The 16,727-nt window shown below is 39.3% G+C and overlaps 2 protein-coding genes across 2 annotated transcripts in view; one reads left to right on the top strand and one right to left on the bottom strand.

Annotated features, from left to right (window-relative positions):
• Positions 1–9,738, bottom strand: part of NPAT (nuclear protein, ataxia-telangiectasia locus) — a 106,690-nt gene extending 96,952 nt beyond the window's left edge. Inside the window, exon 1 of the mRNA XM_011984760.1 lies at positions 9,628–9,738. The gene's annotated coding sequence lies outside the window, so the exon portion shown is untranslated. The remainder of the gene's footprint in view (positions 1–9,627) is intronic.
• Positions 9,739–9,942: 204 nt separating this feature from the next.
• The window catches only part of ATM (ATM serine/threonine kinase), a 178,344-nt gene continuing 171,559 nt past the window's right edge, over positions 9,943–16,727 (top strand). The window contains exons 1-4 of the mRNA XM_011984759.1: positions 9,943–10,296; positions 14,706–14,807; positions 14,886–14,998; positions 16,279–16,424. Coding sequence (XP_011840149.1) covers positions 14,736–14,807; positions 14,886–14,998; positions 16,279–16,424 — 331 coding nt within the window. The 5' untranslated portion in view covers positions 9,943–10,296; positions 14,706–14,735. The remainder of the gene's footprint in view (positions 10,297–14,705; positions 14,808–14,885; positions 14,999–16,278; positions 16,425–16,727) is intronic.

The raw sequence follows: 16,727 nt of genomic DNA, 5'->3' as shown, positions 1-16,727 counted from the left end.
TAAAAATACAAAAAAATGAGTCGGGTATGGTGTCGTCCACCTTAATCCCAGCTACTACAGAGGCTGAGGCAGGGGAATCACTTTAACCAGAGAGATGGAGGTTGCAATGACCCGAGATGGTGCCACCTCACTCCAGTCTGGGCAACAGAGCGAGACTCTGTTTCAAAAAAGAGAAGAAACCTCCCTAGGCCAGGCATGGTGGCTCATGCCTGTAATCCAGCACTTTGGGAGCCCGAGGCCGGCAAATCACCTGAGGTCGGGAGTTCAAGACCAGCCTGACCAACACGGAGAAACCCTGGCTCTACTAAAAATACAAAATTAGCTGGGCAAGGTGACGCATGCCTGTAATCCCAGCTACTCCGGAGGCCGAGGCAGGAGAATCACTTGAACCCGGGAAGCAGAGGTTGTGGTGAGTCGAGATTGAGCCATTACACTCCAGCCTGGGCAACAAGAGCTAAACTCTGTCTCAAAAACAAAACAAAACAAAAACTATTAGAGCTAATAAATGACTTCAACAAGGTTGCAGAACATACAATGAATATATAAAAGTCAATCAATCGCAATGAACAACCAAAAATTAAGAGTGTAATGCTAGCTACAATAGCATCAAAAGAAATAAAATACTTAGGAATAAGTTTAACAAAAGTAAAGGACTTGCATACTAAAAACTGGAAAACATCAATGGAGGAATGTAAAGACCTACATCCATGCAAAGACCTACTGTGTTCATGGACCGAAAGGTTCAATACTGTTAAAAATTCAATACTCCCAAAATTCACCTATACATTCACCACAATTCCTATAATAATCTCAACTGCCTTTTGTGCAGAAATTGACAAACTGATCCTAAAACTCATAAGGTAATACAAGGGGGCTGGAATAGCCAAAATAATTCTTGAAAATGAAGAAAAAGTTGAAGCACTTACACTTATCAATTTCAAAATTTACTATAAAGCTACAGTAATCAAGACGATATAGTGGCATGAGGTTAAGACACATAAATTAGTGGAACAAAATAAAAAATCCAGACCTTTCTTTTCTTATTTATCTAGTCAATTCTGAAGCATAGAATCCAAACATTTATGGTCAGTTTATTTTTTTTCACAGACGGAGTCTTACTCTGTCACCCAGGCTGGAGCAGAGTGGCACAATCATAGCTCACTACAATCTTGAACTCCTGGGTTGATCCTCCCACTTCAGCCGCCCCAGTAGCTAGGACTAGAGGCATGTACCACCAAACAAATGCCCAGCTAATTACTTATTTATTGGTAGAGATGGGGTGTCTCAGTATGCTGCCCAGGCTGGTCTCGCTCTCCTGGCTTCCAGCAATTCTCCTGCCTTGGCCTCCCAAGCGTTGGGATTACAGGGTGAGCCATTACACCTGGCCTGCATTCTACATAACAGTGTCCATTAATGAATGGACAAACAAAATATGGCATATTCATATAATGAAATATTCAGCTATAAAAAGCTACAACATGGAATAATGCTGAAAACACTATGCTATGTGAAAGTCAGACACAAAAAGCCAAACATTCTATTTTATTAATGTGCAATGTCCAGGCAAGGCAAATGTATAGATATAGAAAGTAGATTTGTGGTTGGCAGAGGACAGGGGAATGGGGAATTGGAAGTGACCTAACAGTATAAGGATTCTCTTTGGAGTGATGGAAATATTGAAATAAGTGGTGATATCTGCGCATTATGAATCCACAAATATCCTGGATTTTTATACCCTGAAAACCAACCAATTTTATATTTTGTAGTATGTGCATTGTATCTCGATGAAAAAAATATGATTCCAATTCTTTTTTTTAGTTGGAGTCCTGCTCTTGTCACCCACGCTGGAGCACAATGGTGCGATCCTGGCTCACTGCAACTTCTGCCTCCCAGGTTCAAGTGATTCTCCTGCCTCAGCCTCCCAAGTAGCTGGGATTACAGACGCCTGCCACCATGCCTGGCTAATTTTTATATTTTTAGTAGAGACAGGGTTTTGCCATGTTGGCCAGGCTGGTCTGGAACTCCTGACCTTAGGTGATTTGCCTGCCTAGGCCTCCCAAAGTGCTGGGATTACACGCGTGAACCACTGCACCCGGCCTATGATTCCAAATTTTTAACGTATCGTATGAGGTTCTACTTGCTTCATACCCTACTTTCCTCTTCAGCCTATGTTTTGCCATTCTATTGCTTCCAGCCAAACTGGTCTTTCAGTCCCACAGATATACCATTGACTGTGTTTCAAGGCCACTGTATATTCTATTTCCTTTGCTTGGGCAGCTATCTTTTCTCAGCCTAGCTATCTTCAACTCATTCTTCACAGTTTAGTAAAATTACTCCCTATTCCCCACTACTAAATATTCCCTTACAGGTATTACTTAATATTTATAAGTATTCCCTTACACTTTCCTTTGAAGTACACTTATCTCAGTGCTGGCATAATTGTCAATAAGTATTTGTTAGCTACTAAAACTGTAAGTGGGAACTAAATGATAGGAACGCATGTGCACATAGAGGGAAGAACACACACTGGGGCCTACTGGATGGTGAAGGGTGGGAGGCAGAGGATCAGGAAAAATAACTAATGGGTTCTAGGCTTAACACCTGGGTGATGAAATAACACGTACAACAAACCCCTATGACATAAGTTTACCTATATAACAAACTTGCACATGTACCCCTGAACTTAAAAGATAAAAAAAGAAATTATTTCTAAGATATCTTCCAACTTTATAAGGTTCTACTCTCTTCACCTGGAACTCTACCTTTAACCAGGTCCAACAGGTGAAAAAACTAATAAGATGGCCTACGAAGTCATTCTACACCAAGGTTTTAAAAAGCAAAGGGCAAGAATATGGTCATCTCATTACAGGCAACACCCTAGCTGTGATTTGGGAATCAACTCACCACTCTCTACTTGTAGTGGATGAATGTTTTCCAACCTCTTGCTAATAAGAAGAAACAAACAAATATACACATCAAAACCCGACGGCATTGTGTTTTGGAGAAAACATTTGGATATCTGAAGAAAGCTTTATCTCAGGTAACATGACTTCAATCTTTCTGTCATTGAACATCAACCCACAGATGTGAAATTAATTAGATCAAAGATACACTGCAACGTTTTCTTCCCTTTTTGTGAAAACTACAGCTGGCTGAAAAGTAATTTTTATGATGGCTGGCTTTCTGACAATTATAATATTTGGAATAGGTGAGTTAGCTGTTACTAGCTTTTTGTAAACACAAAAATTTACAACATCTATGAACTATTAGAATCACCTTGAAATTAGGACAGTTGGAGCTTTTTCCTCATATGCTTCAAGATTTAAATTGAAGATCTCAAATATACTTCCCTTTCGTGGTGGAGTTTCAAGTACTTATCACCCTAGATGCATTCAGTCACTTGGAGACTTCTGATAGATGGTGGTATTAAAATATACTATAGATTTGCAGTAGATTTGTATCTACCTTAAAGTAGATTTGCTGTCCCCTAGACCATGCATTCTCATAAGGAGTGATACTGCCCTAAGAGGGTGAAAATTGGTTCTGGGACAGGGAGCAATGAAGAAAATCTCCCTCCCTCTTTTTATGCATAATCACAGATATACACGATATATAAACATATACAATATATTCATGACACTAAAACATTAAAATTTCATGTAGGGAGGAGGGTCAGGGAAAAAAAAAAAGCCTAAGAAGGTTCCTTAAAGCTGTGTAATGAAATAAACGTTGAGAAACAATGCCCTAGACAGAATACAGCGATACAGTTAACTTTTTTCAGAAAAATACTGTCATTTGTGCTAGCGTAACCTGGAAAGGAATCATCACAGATAATTCATGGCATTTCATAAAACATTATATCTCTGTATAGCACACACGAGATGAGACTGTTAAAGGATAGATTACTTCTATAATAAGTGTTTAAGTTATAATGCATCTCAAAATAGTAACATCTAGGATACATTATCTTCTGCTCTTAAAAATATACTCAACTTTGGCAATCTTTAGTTCTCATTTTAGATTAGACTTGATGTATTCTGGTTTAGCTGTGTCCCAAAAGTTCCAAAATAATGTAGTACATAGTTGACTACTCTCATGTTCATTGATCATCATATACCAAGTCCTCAAATACCATCATTTTGTTCAATGTTTTTGTTATATTGCTGATGAGGGAAAAAAATCAATTTCTGGCCGAGGACACTGTTATATATGGAGTTTACACATTTTCCCCATGCATGCATGGGTTTTCTCCAGGTACACCAGTTTCTTCCCACACTCCAAAGATGTGTATGTTGTTAACTGGTGTGTCTAAATTATTACAGTGTGAGCATGAGTGAATGTATGTGGGTGTGGGAGTGCTCCCTTCAACAGAATGACATCCTGCCCAGGGTTAGTTCCTGTCTTGCATCCTAAGCTGCTGGGATAGGCTCTAGCTACCTGCAACCTTGAACTGGACTAATTGGGTAAGTAATTATCTTGTTTTTATTAATCCTTCTTAAATGTATGTATAGCTTACATTTATTTCAATGTTTAGTATTAGAAGTGTTTTGGACTTTATTTACAAGTGTGGTGATATTTTTGTGACCAAAAATATGCTGAAGAAATTCTTGTATGTATCAGTTAGCCTATGGTAAAATTAGTTAGATTATATATCATTTTGCTTAAAGTTGCAGTTTTCAAGATCCTATTGAACCTATTAAACCTATTAAATTAGGCCTTACTATATATATATGATTAGTATCTGCCTACAAAATGTTTATTTATCATCATTAAGTATCTGACTATAACCAATTCTCAGTCAGGTAATGGGAAATTTAGGCACAAATTAATTCTAAATCTCAGATGTTAGATGAGTGAAAATCCAAACATGATGAAAATACAGGCCTGGCACAGTGGCTCATGGCTGTAATCCCAGCATTTGGGAGGCCAAGGCGAGCGGATCACCTGAAGTGAGGAGTCCCAGACCAGCCTGGCCAACATGGTGAAACCTCATCTCTACTAAAAATACAAAAATTAGCTGGGCGTGGTGGCGAGCGCCTGTAATCCCAGCTACTTGGGAGGCTGAGGCAGGAGAATTACTTGAACCCGGGAGGCAGAGGTCGCAGTGAGCCGAGATCTCGCTGCTGAACTCCAGTCTGGATGACAAGAGTGAAACTCCACCTCAATAAATAAATTAATAAAACAGAAAGTACAAACTAGGCACTAATCATCTCTTATCAGTATTATACAAATGGTTATCCTATAACTAATATTAGTTATTACCGTTTTTTCCTTTTATTCCTAAAAACAACTTAAGAATAAAAGAAATGTATTTTTTTTGTGTAAACTTACTGACAAAGGTGCCTGAATAGGTAAGAAAGCATGCCTGAGTTTCTTTCTTAACATAATACTATCTTCAGCCTACTTTTAAAAAAGTGGAGGTGGTAATGAGTAACTAAATAAATTGAAGGGGAAACACAACTGAAAAAGAGAAGAAAGGATAAAATCCTAACTATATGAAGAGTATTTTTTCTTCCTACTTGTAGAGAGGGAAAGATAAAAAGAGAGGTTTAAAGCAAACAAGAGATAGTAAAGCACGCTATGTGAAAACATCTCCTTCACATATTCTACTATTTCCCTAGAAAGATTAGTAATTTAACGTCCTTTAAGCACGCAAATAATTCTTAGGAAGCCTTATCTTATGGTGCCTTATATTACTAGATCCACAAATAACAGGGACAAGGTTTCTGTCTATAAAGTTACAACTTACTTGGAGATAGAAGATATATACACAAATAACTGTGATGCAAAGCAAAAATGGTAAGAAAATAGAGCTGATTTACTTCATGAGAAGGGAGGGGCTGGAGAAACCACTACTAAGCTTGGAAATTATGTGACGTTTGAAGGTGCAGATGAGTTCTGAAGGATGGCTGGGAATCCCAAAGAAGCTGACAGAAAGCATATATGCAAGCATATTTGGGGAACATGTCCAGTTTGGATGCAGCACAAAGTTTATGAAGGGGAAGAGTTGGAGATACAACAGAAAAGACAAAACGGGTAAGGATCATGAAAAGTTTTAGACAGCAAGGAGTACATATATTATTCAATAAACAAAGGGGAGTGTCATAATTACAGCCATACTTTTGCAAATGTTTTATTAAATATCTATGTTTTGGTGATATAAAGGTGAATAGAACCAGCAGCTCTTGACCTGTTAGGGGTGTGTCAGTTCTGGTCCTGTTCGACTTCAAATATGTTCTTGACTCTTTTGTTGCTCTCGACTCTATGACATAAAGCTTGACTCTGTATAGGCAATGTTCCCCAAGCTCTTCTGTCAGCCTGCTACTGACTGGGCTCAGTAAATAGGAAGCACTGGTGGGAGGCTGGAGGGCAGGAGGAAGCAGCCACATTTTCCCCCCATTCCCTTTCTGCCTCAGTAGTCTCCTCTATGACTACCATCCCCTCATCAGGCAAGTCTTCCATGTTCCACACAGTCAACTCAGCCTCTTATCATTAGCATAGTGGCTTCCTACTGTCACTAACCACTGAGATGCCTTAGTTATAAGCTGCTGGGCGTCTTAGTTTTTCTCTCACCAGTGTAACCAATTCTCTCATTAAATCTTTCCATGTTAAATACTCAGAGTGGTTTCTATTTTTTTTAATGCATACTGTCTCATACAGAAGGTAACAAATCTATTTAAGAAAACCTTTACAGATGATAATTTTGGGGACTCCCAGAACTCCTGAAGCTTGTCCATTCATCCATGACTAAGACTACTAATAAAACAAAAAAGCAAGTTTCAAATTGGGAAGATGAAAAAGTTCCAGAAACTGATGGTAGTGATGGTTGCAGAACAATATCAATACAATTAACACTACTGATCTGTACACTAAAAACAACAACAACAACAACAACAACAAACTCATTGTTTTCGGCTTTAAGAACTATACATTTTAAAATGGTGAATTTTGTTATGTATATTTTATCAAAAAAAGTAAACACACAGCTACAATAAGACATGATAAGGTTGTAACAGAAGTACAATGCTGTGGCAACATTTAAGAAAGTACTAACTGTACTTGCTGAATGAAGTTTCAGAGATCAGGTGTGACCTGAACCTTGAATGCAAATGTACTGGGAAGACAAAGAGAAGTAGAATACATATAAGAATATCCCAAGAAACTTCAATTCGTTTGGCACGTCTGTAGCATAAAGTAGATGTTAAGAAGTTGAGATCAAGCTGGAGAGGTAAGTAGGATCAGTTCCACAGATCACCTTGAATAAACGGATAAAAACTGAACTGATGGCCCAGAGGCAATAAACAACACTTTGATGTATTCTGGCCCATACATTTTGTAAAATCCCAACAAGGCAACAAGGGCTACTTAAGTGGAGTAGTGAGATGCAAAAGTCAGAGTGCAGTATCCTGAAGGATAAAAAGTAGGTGAAGAACAGCAACTAACGGAATTCTTTGTTCTTTGAATACATTTGACTTGTGAAAGGGTGACACAGAACATCAGACAGAATGTCCTGTTTGTGTCTAATGTCTACTGGGGTCTAGAAAAGTGTTTTTGTGTGTGTGTTTAAGAGTTAAAAAACCATAATTATCTGAACACTAAGGGGAGAAAACTTACTTCTCTATGTTCAGCAACTGGCAGTGTTTGGAACACATTAAGCACCCAAAGATTTGCTGGAAAAAACATTATGAAGGGGCCAATAACAAGAGGAGCTGAAGATGGGGAGGGGGTACTGATAGAAGAATCATGAGTAAATAATAAACCTGATATGAGAAAGATATACACGATATATATATATTTAAGATGTATAACGATAAATAACAAAAGTAAGAGCATTAGGCATGGGGAGGCTTTTTTTTGTATTGTATACTCCTGCACATTTGAAATTTTTAGTAAGAACAGAATTATATCAACTTTCAGAATAAAAGGTATAGTGTGAACGCTTCAGGTAGATTTGTGACAGCAGTAAATAAAATGAATTGCAAGGACAACTATCTAGGAAGCCATGACAGAAGTCCAAAAGAGAAGTAATGGCAGGCACATTGCGGGACTGGTGGCAGTGAAAATGGAATGTGAATGACAAAGATTTTTAAGGTAAGAAAACCATGGCTGGCGTTTTTCGTCCATTAAATGAAAAGCAGGAAGTCAGCAGAGTAGCCGGTTTGTGGAGAAAGAATACTCACAAATTGATGCGAATTATTTCAATTAGAAAATGATACTGCTTTCTTAGGACTTTCTTAACTAGGGATGATTCTGCCCTCCAGGGGACATACTAGCAACACCTACAGACGTTTTCCCTAATCACAACTGGGTAAGGGCAGGGTGGGGAATGGGTGTCCTACTGTAAACTAGTGAATAGAAGCCAGGAATGCTGCTAAACATCCTACAATGTTTGAGCACAGGATAGCTCCCCACAATAAAGAATGATGAGGCCCAAAATGTTAACAGTACTGAGGCTGAGAAATCATGTTTAAGACTACAGTTACCGAAACTCAACTAGATTACCAAACTGCCAAAACTCAGAATTCTTAAGCAAAAGATTAACCAGATATTAACAAAACATTAGTTTAAACTTGTCATTAGTTTCTTCAAAAATGGATGGTGGAACCATTTCCGTTTAACGTTTCCTGCAAAATGTGCTTATCAAGAGCCCTGCGCAAATAACATTTTTGTGGACAGCGCTGGGCATTTAAAAGAGGCACAAGACAAATGGGTTTTCCGAACAATAAAATAATGGTAGTAATGGCTGCGAATACTACGGGAGGTTTCATCACAGATGCTTGCCATTTACTTTTAAGGACGTCGCATACGACGTCTGTAAATCACTGGCTCGGGTTTTGAGCTTTACGTGACTCTCGTCCCCTGTAGTACAATCCTCTTTATTCTTTCAAGGGACAAACAACAAAACCCGTCTCTCACACAGACAATACACCCTGACAAACAAGTGACCCACAAACCACCCCTCCTCAAATGAAGGTAAAACTAGGGCTAGAAAACATTCAACTAATTTAAGGCAATTAACCCTCTGAAATTTTTTGCTGATCAAAGGTATAGGAATTGCTGTTTTAAAATATGCAAGTGGCATTTCACACCTCTACACTGGACGACGTATTGCGTGGAGGATGGAGAAGGAAGATCACCCTTACTCCCAAATTCGTAGTCATAAGGGCGGGTAATTAAAAGGGCGCCAGGAAGGTCTCCCTACAAAGATGGGGGGCCGGGGAAGTCCCTCTTTGCCCTATTTTGGTCCCAGCAATGAACCACGGAAAGTGCGCCCAAGGTTAAAGCACACGCAACCCGTCCGTCATGCAGACAAACGCTCTTTCAGGGGTCCTAATTAACTGTGGAGGCCTGACTTTCCCTCCGAATCCGGCCCCAGGTGTTGCACCTCGAGCTTCCCCCCTCGGCCTTCCCCTCGCCACGCAGCCTCTGAAGAGAGAAGCATCTACATACAAAGAGGCTTAAACTGCCTAGAACCTCCGAGTGACGAAGAATCACCGCCAGTCTCAACTTGTAAGCTGGGAGGCAAAACCCCAAAGCTTCCCCACCCAGGGAAAACCTTTGGCCTCAAAGGTCCTTGTGTCCGGCATAGCCGGGTCCAATAACTCTCCTTCCCGAGCCCGCGCTTACCCAATACAAGCCGGGCTACGTCCGAGGGTAACAACATGATCAAAACCGCAGCAGGAACCACAATAAGGAACAAGACTCAGGTTAAAGCAAACACAGCGACAGCTCCTGCGCCGCATCTCCCGGTTCCAGTGGCGGTACTGAACCCGCGGCAATTTGTCCCGCCTCTTTCGCTTTACGCCAGCCAATCGCTTCTGCCAGAGAAAGAAAGGCGCCGAAATGAAACCCGCCTCCGTTCGCCTTTGGAACTGTCGTCACTTCCGTCCTCAGACTTGGAGGGGCGGAGATGAGGAGGGTGAGGACGGTGGGTGAGAACCCCGGAGCCCGAGCCGAAGGGGGAGCCGCAAACGCTAGGTCGCTGGCCATTGGTGGACGGGGCGCAGGCGCATTTGCTCCGACGGGCCGGATGTTTTGAGGGAGTGTTTTGAGCGCGGAGACCGCGTGATGCTTGGCGCGCATGGGCACACCGTGCTCTGCCGCCGCTCGGCCCTGCTTCTTCTTCCAGAGGTGGGCGCTGTGCAGTCACGCAGGGTTTGAACCGGAAGCGGGAGTAGGTACCTGCGTGGCTAACGGAGAAAAGAAGCCGTCCCCGCGGGAGGAGGCGAAAAGAGCCGGGATCTGCGCTGCAGCCATCGCTGTGGTTGATACCACTTTGACCTTCCGAGTACAACGGTAGGGGCGCAGAGGCAACGCAGAGGCTCCTGCGTTGGAAAATTCAGTCGCATGCGATCCAGTTTGTCCTCTCCCTAGACCCCCAATCTCATGCACCCCTCCAGAGGGGCCCTTGACTCCTCTCCTCACTCCATCTTTCCCTTGACTCCTCTCCTCACTCCATCTTTCCCGGCCTCTCTTCGGGTTCCTAGCGGACTTGGCCAATAACCTCATCCTTTTAAACGCCCTGAATTGAACCCTCGCTCCTGCTCATCCTCTTTTCGTGTCACCTTAGGGTTCAGATTTAACTACGCGACTTGACTAGTCATCTTTTGATCTCTCTCTCGTATTTAGTACTTTTAGTCAGCGAGCATTGATTGATATTTCAACTTCAGCCTTGCGGTTAAGAGCTTGGGCTCTGGAAGCATATGGCTGGAGTTGGAATTCTGACTGTCACTCGTGTGACTTCGCTCTACTGTCTTGTGAAGATAAGTGAGATAATCTTGACCTGCGGTGAGCACTCGTGAGCGTTAGCTACTGTTGTTACCAGGTACAGATAAGTAGAAAGACAACTACAATAGATGATAATGTATGTGATAGGGGAGTACTCTGATGGTAGAGGAGTGACTTTGGTTCTCTGCAAACTCAGCCTGAGACTATCAATTCAGTTTGTGGTGAGACCTCGCAGTGTTACCTTGGCAGATGGTAGAAGCCTTCCAGATGGAAGGAAAAATGCGTGTAAAGGCACAAAGTGTAGAAGGACCCTGAAGCTCCAGAGTGAGGTCTGGTATTGAATGAAATATATTTTATGAAATATATTTTGTGGGTTTTCAACTGCTGAAGTCGTAGGAATGGATGAGACCAAGAAAACAAAACTGTTCTTTGAGGTATGAGCGGAAGAAGAGCTATCAGGAGACTTTCGAAACAGTCATAAAGGAAGAGAATATGATCATCGCTAACATTTGCTGTGTTTCAGGCACTGTAAGCATGTATATGGGTCCTTACAGGAACTCATAGAGGTAGGTACTAGTATTGTTTTTCCTTTTCTCATTGAGAAACTGAGGTTTGAAGAGATTAGTGAACTTGCTCTAGATTATACGGTTTGTAAGTGGCTGAACCAGTATTTGAACTAATACAATCTGACTACAGAGGCCACACTCCTTAGCACTAGAAAAGAATGACATGCCAAGGGCAGAGTTATTTCTAGGAAGATGGGATATAAGCGTCATTGACAAGTTCTGCAAAGGGGTCAACTTGGTTGAGATCAAAAAAGGAACACTGAATCCGTCAATTCAGAGGCTCGTAGGAAGTAGGAAATCTGTATCTTTTCATTTGAACCTTGAGTGGAACCTAGATATTCTGGATTAATGTATAAATGAAGTTCATCTTTATGTGGTGACATTCATACTCTAGTTGATTACCTAATAGTTTCTCTGCCTTCTTTCAGTTCCACCAACATACTGTGTGCTTTTACATTGTAGAACCCTTTGGCTGTGCTAGTTTCCTTCCCTGATGTGTTGGTCCTCTAGCCCTTTTTTGGTTTGGCACCAGTTAGTTCAGATCTTGGCTTTGTTATAAACTCCTCTGAGATATGTTCCCTGACAATTTATCTAAAATGATCCTCTCTACAGTTATTTTCTATCACTGTATTTTTGTTTCCTCAGAGGCATACATCACAATTTGGAATTATGCATTGATTTATCAGTTTACTTGTTTACTGTCACTCTGCTGCCCAGATATGACTCCATGAGGGTAGGATTTGTATCTGTTTAGTTCATTATTTGTCTAGCTATACGTAGTAAACATTGTTTGCATGTATCAGTGAATGAACATCTTCTGTTTATGTAGATAATACTGAACTGTTTTGTTTTCTTCAAAGTAATCATTAAGAAACTGAAGGTAAGAAAAACAAGTTCAAAGAAGTCACACCATGGGGAAAAAAAAAGTCAAGTTTAGGGCTGCCTCTTCCGGGAAGTGTCAAATCTTTAGTATATTTAGGAATAAAGGTGCTAGCCCTTATGGTTCTTTGGATATTGCTAAGGTATTTTCGTTGGTTACATTACCAGCTTCATTTTCCTTATTGACTTCAAGAGGGCTTTAAACTGAAATTGAAGAAGTAAGAAAATTCCTAGATAAAACCATAAGGAATAGAAAAACAAAAATGATAATACTTGTTCACAGGAAGTATATAATCAAATGAAAAGGACTCAAATAACAATCTGTAATCTATAGCAGAGTAAAGTGGAGGTTGTCATAGTGTTGGGGGATGGGGAGGTCAGAAGAACCACCAGTGAATACAAAAGGAGAAGAGAATCAGAGCCGTCTGCTAATAAAATGGGTAGTCAGCTCTTTTTTTTTTTTGAGACAGAGTTTTTCTCTGTTGCCCAGGCTGAGTGCAATTGTGTGATCTCAGCTAACTGCAACTTCTGCTTCTTGGGTTCAAGTGAGTCTCCTGCCTCAGTCTCCCCAATGGCTAGCATTACAGGCATGTGCTACCACCCCTGGCTAATTTTTGTATTTTTCGTAGAGACGGAGTTTCACCATGTTGGCCAGGCTGGCTGATCTTGAACTTCTGACTTCGTGAAATGCTCACCTCGGCCTCCCAGAATGCTGGGATTAGAGGCATGAGCCACTGTGCCAGGCCCGGGTAGTCAGCTCTTACTGAGAATATTCAAAGACAGGGCATTCATTTTGTAGGAGACATTCCTTCCTTTATTGGAAGATTGGACCTGTTCTCTTAGTTCCTCCCAATTTTGAGATTTTGTGAGATTGAATCGGGACAGAGAAACATACTTGATCTTGAAAGATTAAGTAGAATTTAGATGTATGGATAGGAGAAGGACTTTACCTTTTTACATCTTGAGTTGTAAGTATGTGTAGGTATAATATACATAAATATATGTATTTTTTCTGTTTACAGACATTCATAGTCTAATAAAAAAACTTCTTTGTATCATATAAAGGTTTAGATCAGAACTAGTAAAACAGAATGCTGTTTCTTTTTTCTTTTCTATTTTAGGTTCTGGGGGTAGATGTGCGGGTTTGTTACATGTTTTTGAGGCTTGGTGTACGAATGATCCTGTCACTCAGGTAGTGAGCATAGTACCTGATAAGTAGCGCTTCAAGCCATACCTCTCTCTCTCTCTGTCCCTCAAACAGTCCCCAGTGTCAGTTTTTCCCATCTTTGTGTCCATGTTGAAATACTGTTCTTATTAGATTATTTTGAAGGACATCAAAAGAGAGTTTGATTATATCAGAAGCCCCCAAAAGAAGAGAGCTACTACAGTGGAATCAAGACATGGTAAAATATAGTTGATCCTTGACATTTGCAAAGGATACCACCATAGCATAGAATTTCCTTTTAAAACAGAAATATTTTACTCCTATCGTTATGTGTTAAATAAGAGCCTTAATTACCAGTCGAGATGGAAGTGGTAGGCAAAGCTTACTAGCTCTGATAGCCTCCTACTTATCAGTTCCAAAGCATGTTTTAAGCCTTTGGCTCAGCAAAATGACACATCTCTCCATATGAGCAAGAGTGCTTTTTTCTTTTTTTTTTTCTTTGAGATGTAGTATTGCTCTGTCACCAGGCTGGAGTGCAGTAGTGCGATCTCTGCTCACTGCAACCTCCGCCTCCCGGGTACAAGTGATTATTCTGCCTCAGCCTCCTGAGTAGCTGGGACTACAAGCATGCACCACCATGCCCAGCCAAGAGTGCTTTTAAACAATTCATTGTCAATGTTAAATTCTTGAGTACTCATTTCCTTATTTGCCTGGCTGTTTTCCATTTATCTTTCATGTCTGAATTTAAATGTCATGTTTCTTTGGTCTCAGAGTAATAAAAAGTAAATATACTTCCCCCGTCTCCCACCCCAATGGAGTCTTCCTCTGTCGCTCAGGCTGGAGTACTGTGGCTCGATCTTTGCTCACTGAAAGCTCTGCCTCCAGGGTTCGAGCGATTCTCCTGCCTCAGCCTCCTGAGTAGCTGGGATAACAGGCGCGTGACAACAAGCCCGGCTAATTTTTGTATTTTTAGTAGAGACAGGGTTTCAACATGTTGGCCAGGTTGGTTGAACTCCTGACCTTGTGATCCTCCCACCTTGGCCTCCCAAAGTGCTGAGATTACAGGCATGAGCCACCGCACCCAGTGTAAATTATACTTTTATTTTAATCCTGCTACCACTGCAAGCAAGGCAAACATTTTTGTGTTACAGCATTGCTTGTATAGATTTTAAGAAAATCTCATTTTAAATATGGAAATGTTAAGAAAAATTATTGTGTCTTTGATGAGAATATGCTTCTAATTGTACGGTTAAATCTATAAATATTGCAGTATAAAATAATTATATATACACATTTTTTCACACCTCTCTCTGTATATACGCATATATATACATATACATATATATACCTATTTTTTTTTTTTGCAGACAGTGATGTGTATTCTGAAATTGTGAACCATGAGTCTAGCACTTAATGATCTGCTTATTTGCTGCCGTCAACTAGAACATGATAGAGCTACAGAACGAAAGGTAGTAAATTACTTAAATTCAATTTTTCCTTGAAAAAGTGTGATTAGTAACCCATTATTACTTCCTTTTTATTTTCAGAAAGAAGTTGAGAAATTTAAGCGCCTGATTCGAGATCCTGAAACAATTATACATCTAGATCGGCATTCAGATTCCAAACAAGGAAAATATTTGAATTGGGATGCTGTTTTTAGGTATTCTATTCAAATTTATTTTACTGTCTTCATTTTTCTCTTTCATATTTATTTCTGTTGTGATATTATTTTTGTGTGTCTTAACATTTGTCTTTGTTTCCTATATATTATTATGCCTTGCATATGAATTTGGCATTTAATATTTATCCAAAACATAATTTTTAAAGCTTGTTCGTATAGAAACTTAAAAATTATAAATTATTTCTTCAATAAAATGTTTTAGACATATCTCACTCAAAATTGAGAGAGAATTTCTCTGATTTTAATTAGTTCACAAGATTTCAGATTAGAGAAAAAAATTATAATAAATGTTTGGATATTACTTTCACACCTTTAAATATTGCTCTGATTATAAGTAAATGCCACGTGTTAAATTGTAATAAAACAAGTAAAAGGAAGATTGGAATACTTGTACATGAATTTGGTTAAAAACAAAGAAAACCTCAAACAATGAAAAAACACAACTGATTGCTGGACAGCAATCAGTTAAACCAACAGGGTTGATGCATTTTTACATTGAGACATCATTTTCAACCATGAAATCCATTTATAACTAGAAACAGATTGTAAGAATTAGGAAAGATGAATAAAGTATTTTAAATACTGAGAGTATTAAATAAACTAGAAATAACGTTTGTTGTCACGAGGGAGTATGTATTTAGTTGTCCTTCAGTGTTTACGACAGATTCTGTTTTATTTTTAGCTCCTGTTTGGTATTAGATTGTTGCAGATTTGAATGCATATAAAATGAAACGTACATGCCCTTTTTCCTCTGGCTTTCTAGTTTATTTTAAATACAACAAATATAACCTGAAGATGAATACTATTTTGTATAAGCTGATCTGGTAGGTCAAATATGTACCTGGCACTCCTGGCTAGTTATGAGTATCTTCTAGGCAGGGTCATTTAATGGCTAGCAACATTACCAACTGCCTAAGAAAGAGATAGATCCAGTACAGAATAACAGAAGGAGTTGAGAGAGGATTGAGAGGGTCCTTACTAGCACTGTGAGCTTTTAATGATAAATTTAGAAAGCAGGCAGTAAAGCAGTAGAAAGTCATAGAAGATTAAGGGCTTTGCAAACCAGACATTAAATTGGTCTTATAGGCGTTAGGCCTTGAAAGAGAGATTTAATTGTTTTATTTGTTTTATTCAGCTGGTATAGTAATCTAAGCAAGGTAGTTTAAAAGTTGCTCTTTGTGATGGCATGAACAGCTTTCGAAATTATTATAATTTAAGGATTCAACGAGTTTCTAAAATTGTATTTTGTTTTCTTGAAGATTTTTACAGAAATATATTCATAAAGAAACAGAATGTCTGAGAATAGCAAAACCAAATGTATCAGCCTCAACACAAGCCTCCAGGCAGAAAAAGATGCAGGAAATCAGTAGTTTGGTCAAATACTTCATCAAATGTGCAAACAGAAGTAAGTGATGTTATAAATTATAAATAAATGGCTTAACAGATTACTGTTGCATGAGTTTTTGTTTTCAGATCATTTTAAGGACTTAACTGTTGCATAAGTTTGTTCTAAATATAATAAGATTAAAAATTGAGTGCAAATACATATAATGATTTTTATTTTTATTAAAAGGTTTTTTTTTTTTTTTTTTTTTTTTTTGAGAAAGGCTCGTCCAGTGTAGCAGAGGGAGTGGTTAAGTAGCAAAGAAATCTGTAACTGGTTGTGATCAATTAGTTGTAAAGACCACTGCACTTAGGCCAGCCTGAT

Source organism: Mandrillus leucophaeus, unplaced genomic scaffold (genome assembly GCF_000951045.1).
Source record: "Mandrillus leucophaeus isolate KB7577 unplaced genomic scaffold, Mleu.le_1.0 Scaffold273, whole genome shotgun sequence".
NCBI lineage: Eukaryota > Metazoa > Chordata > Mammalia > Primates > Cercopithecidae > Mandrillus > Mandrillus leucophaeus.
Note: the sequence above shows the minus strand (reverse complement) of the source record. Positions and strands in the feature narration are given on the sequence as shown.